At 38.5% G+C, this 3384-nt stretch overlaps 1 protein-coding gene across 4 annotated transcripts in view; it reads right to left on the bottom strand.

Moving 5' to 3' along the window:
• ctbp2l (C-terminal binding protein 2, like) overlaps positions 1–3384 on the bottom strand; it is a 96729-nt gene that overhangs the window by 54228 nt on the left and 39117 nt on the right. For 3 of the 4 annotated variants that reach the window (XM_032501394.1, XM_032501391.1, XM_032501392.1), the window contains one exon: positions 1116–1327. In XM_032501394.1, coding sequence (XP_032357285.1) covers positions 1116–1173 — 58 coding nt within the window. In that variant the 5' untranslated portion in view covers positions 1174–1327. Of the gene's footprint in view, positions 1–1103; positions 1328–3384 lie in introns of those variants that run through there. The other variant, XM_032501390.1, reaches the window with a different exon arrangement.

Raw genomic sequence — 3384 nt, 5'->3', positions numbered from 1 at the left:
TTTGGTTATTTAAAAATCCAATATTCCGATTTATCGGCCAATATTTATTTAGAAAAAGAAAATCCAACGCGTAACAAAATATAAAAAGATTTCCCTAAAATTAGTTGTTTGTAGTTATTTATGAGTTCTCACTAAAATAATATGATTATAATTTGTTTTATTATCACAACTTAACAGAGGAACATCAAAATATATTAAAGTTCTGATAAATAAAATGCATAAAAATAAGAATAAGCTATGAAAGTTAAAAGTCCTTTGAACAAAAAAAAACCATTGTTGCCAACAGGGACGTTGTAGAGTGCCCTCTTGTGGACAAACTATGCAACGCCAACACTCCTAACATGGCTGACCGTTTTATTTTTTAAATATTTATTTATCAGAATCATTTATTTGTCATTATAAATGATTCTGATCAATTAGTATTTGAATAAAAAAGCTCATTGGCCATTATAAATGCTGATACGATAGATTGGGAAATGCCTAATCTCGGCCAATAATATCGGCCCGCCGAAATATCGGTCGGGTTCTTTTTTGATTATCTAGGTTTTAAATTACAATATTTCCAAATGGAGTTCTGGATATACTTCATATTAAAATAAAACAACAGTTAATTTTTTTTTTTTTTTAACACTTTACAGGATAGTATAGCTTAGTTTAAACCTAGTTGTCTTTTCGCATTTAAATCACCAAATCAGTACTTACTGGGTTGTTGCTCAACATTATTTTGCTCATTATTAAGACCATAATCCTTTATTAAATGATTTCTCGTTCTTTAAGAACAAAATAGATTTAGGGCATTTGGACATTTAAGCAGATAAAAAACTGCTTCTGTTCTTCTTTTTAGAAAATTACCATTGAAGAGAGCAATTAATTTGATGCACTGAAGCTCTAAACAATATCACACAACCAGTTCAAGTTTAGTTAACTGTGAGGTCCAAAATCGAGATTGGAAATACGATGTGATCAACTCTGTCTGCAGCACTGCTTTTATATTTTGAGAAAGGCACGTGAACTACAGTTTTTGTTGGACAACGTGCAGAAAAAACAAGTGTGACTCTTTGCGAGGAATGTGTGAAGGTAAAAGGTCAATGACAGACACATACTCATGAGTTTACCTTCGCAGATCCGGTCTAGCCTCTGCCTCTTCACTTTGTGTTTGTCAGTCAGGGACATGGCGTTAAACACAGCACGGCACAGGACGGCACGGCTCGGCACAGCACAGCACAGCACAGCACCTCTCCTGCTCAGCTGCAAATACTGACAAGGTTCAGAATCCTAGTGCACTGTCAGCACTATTCCCCGGGGCATACCGCCTCGGCACATACACCTGCAAGAAAGGCAAAGCACAGGAAAAAAACTGGTTAACACAACACCGACACACGTGCTGTATATACACACAGTATTGATGTACAAACACAGAAAGACTCTTGACACGGGAAGGCATTAAAGAGTCCTTGACTACAAAGTCACTCAGCCTCTTGCTCACAAAGAGCTTGGGAAGCTGCAGGCAACACAAACACACACACACACACACACACACACACACACACACACACACACACACACACACACACACACACACACACACACACACACACACACACACACTTACTCAGATACTGTTGGTGACAAAGTGCCCCATTTGCTCATAAAAAGTGGCAACGCTTCCATGCTCTAAAAGCTCAATTTTTCTCCTGTTTGAAGTGTTTTTCTTTCACTAACAGACACTCATCTGAAGCTCCATCTAACTTGTCACTCACTGGCACATTACTTATTGATCGTGGTGACATTTTAGGTATCTCGACTCCGATGGCAAATAGCAATCTACTGTTTCCTTCTTTTTTGCCCTCAAAGCAATTCAAGACAAAGCAAGCATAGACAGACATATCCATCAGACAAAAGTTGATCTAAGTAAATGTGAAACAAGCCGATAGAACTTGTGAGGAGAGATTTATGATGTGACAAAATGAAGCTCTGTGCTGCACCTGAAGGTTGACAGATTGCCATGTAATGACACATTCAGGCCAATAGAGGGTAGTTAAAATCTACTCAGAGAGGAACACACTATCTCACTTACACCTCTATACCATCTAGTGTTGATTCATTACATTCCTATTTCTCCTCTAAGCTCACACAAATACACCTTCTAATGCGAAGGCAAACAAATTACATTTCTGGCATTAGAAGTTGTTCTGACCAGGATTTGGACTGGCAATTGTAATCACACAGAAAGTTGAGCAGACTGACCTCGACAAAGCCTTCCATTCAGTATCAGTGACAGACACGCAGGCAAATACAGTATTACGGACAAATACATCTTTGTTAGAGAGAAAAAAACTGTCTTTTTTCATTGGCATTTAGAGTAAAATGATTGCAACACAAAAGGGATTAAATGTTGCACTGAAAACTCAAATTCCACATCTTGCTCATCCAGGACCAGGGCCAGAAGTGTCTCTCCTTTCAGACAGTGCTGAAACCATGAAAACATCCCTTTTTGCCAGAAAACATCAGTGCAAAGTTATTACTAGAAGTCTTCAGAAGTCCGGTGTAGTCAGAAAAAAAGTGACGAAAGACAAGAAAGTGCAACAAAAAACCAAGACCCTTGATCATCATTATCTGTGAGGGATCAGGGTGTCGAGTCTACCCTTTCCTTAGTCGTCCATAATGTATGGCCACTATTTCCATAGTGTAATTTTTTGGAGGATTTATATTACATAGTGTAGATAGACAGGAAACTAAAAAGAAGCCTTTTCGCTTAGTGTGCAGTGACTGACACTGAAATCCCGACATTTAACATCTCAGTTTTAGAAAATGGATCTGTGTGCAATCCGATGTAAACAATACCAGAGAATGTCCAATAAGGGGAAAACTTCCAATCTCGTGGAAACTTTGGGCTTCTGAACTGGATGCAGTTCCACCCTGGCTCCATATGAGGGTGGTCATGGGCAAGTGCAGAATTAACCCCTCAAAGTCCTCAAAAAAAGTACTTTAAATGTTGCATTTGAAAAGGGAAGCAAAGAAAATACACACTGCTGCGTGTCTTTTTAAAAGTCGCTTGTTTGTTCTAAAATTCCTTTGAAAATGTCAGTGACGTCATACACATCAGGATGTTTAGAACAAACGAGCGACTTTTTTTAAAAAGACACAGCAGTGTGTATTTTCTTTGCTTCCCTTTTCAAACGCAACATTTAAAAGTACTGCTTTACAACAAGCTCTGAATCACTTCCAATGTTCTCTCGAGGCATTGACAACACAGCTGACAGGTTATGCTCTCCCTCTCAATACAGGTGCTAGAAAGAGGTTTGGTTTGCTAAGACCACGCTGAAATACACACACACACACACACACACACACACGCACACACACACACACACACACACACAC

This window comes from Etheostoma spectabile, chromosome 21, assembly GCF_008692095.1.
Source record: "Etheostoma spectabile isolate EspeVRDwgs_2016 chromosome 21, UIUC_Espe_1.0, whole genome shotgun sequence".
NCBI classification, from domain to species: Eukaryota; Metazoa; Chordata; class Actinopteri; order Perciformes; family Percidae; genus Etheostoma; species Etheostoma spectabile.
This window is presented reverse-complemented; position numbering and strand designations above follow the sequence as displayed.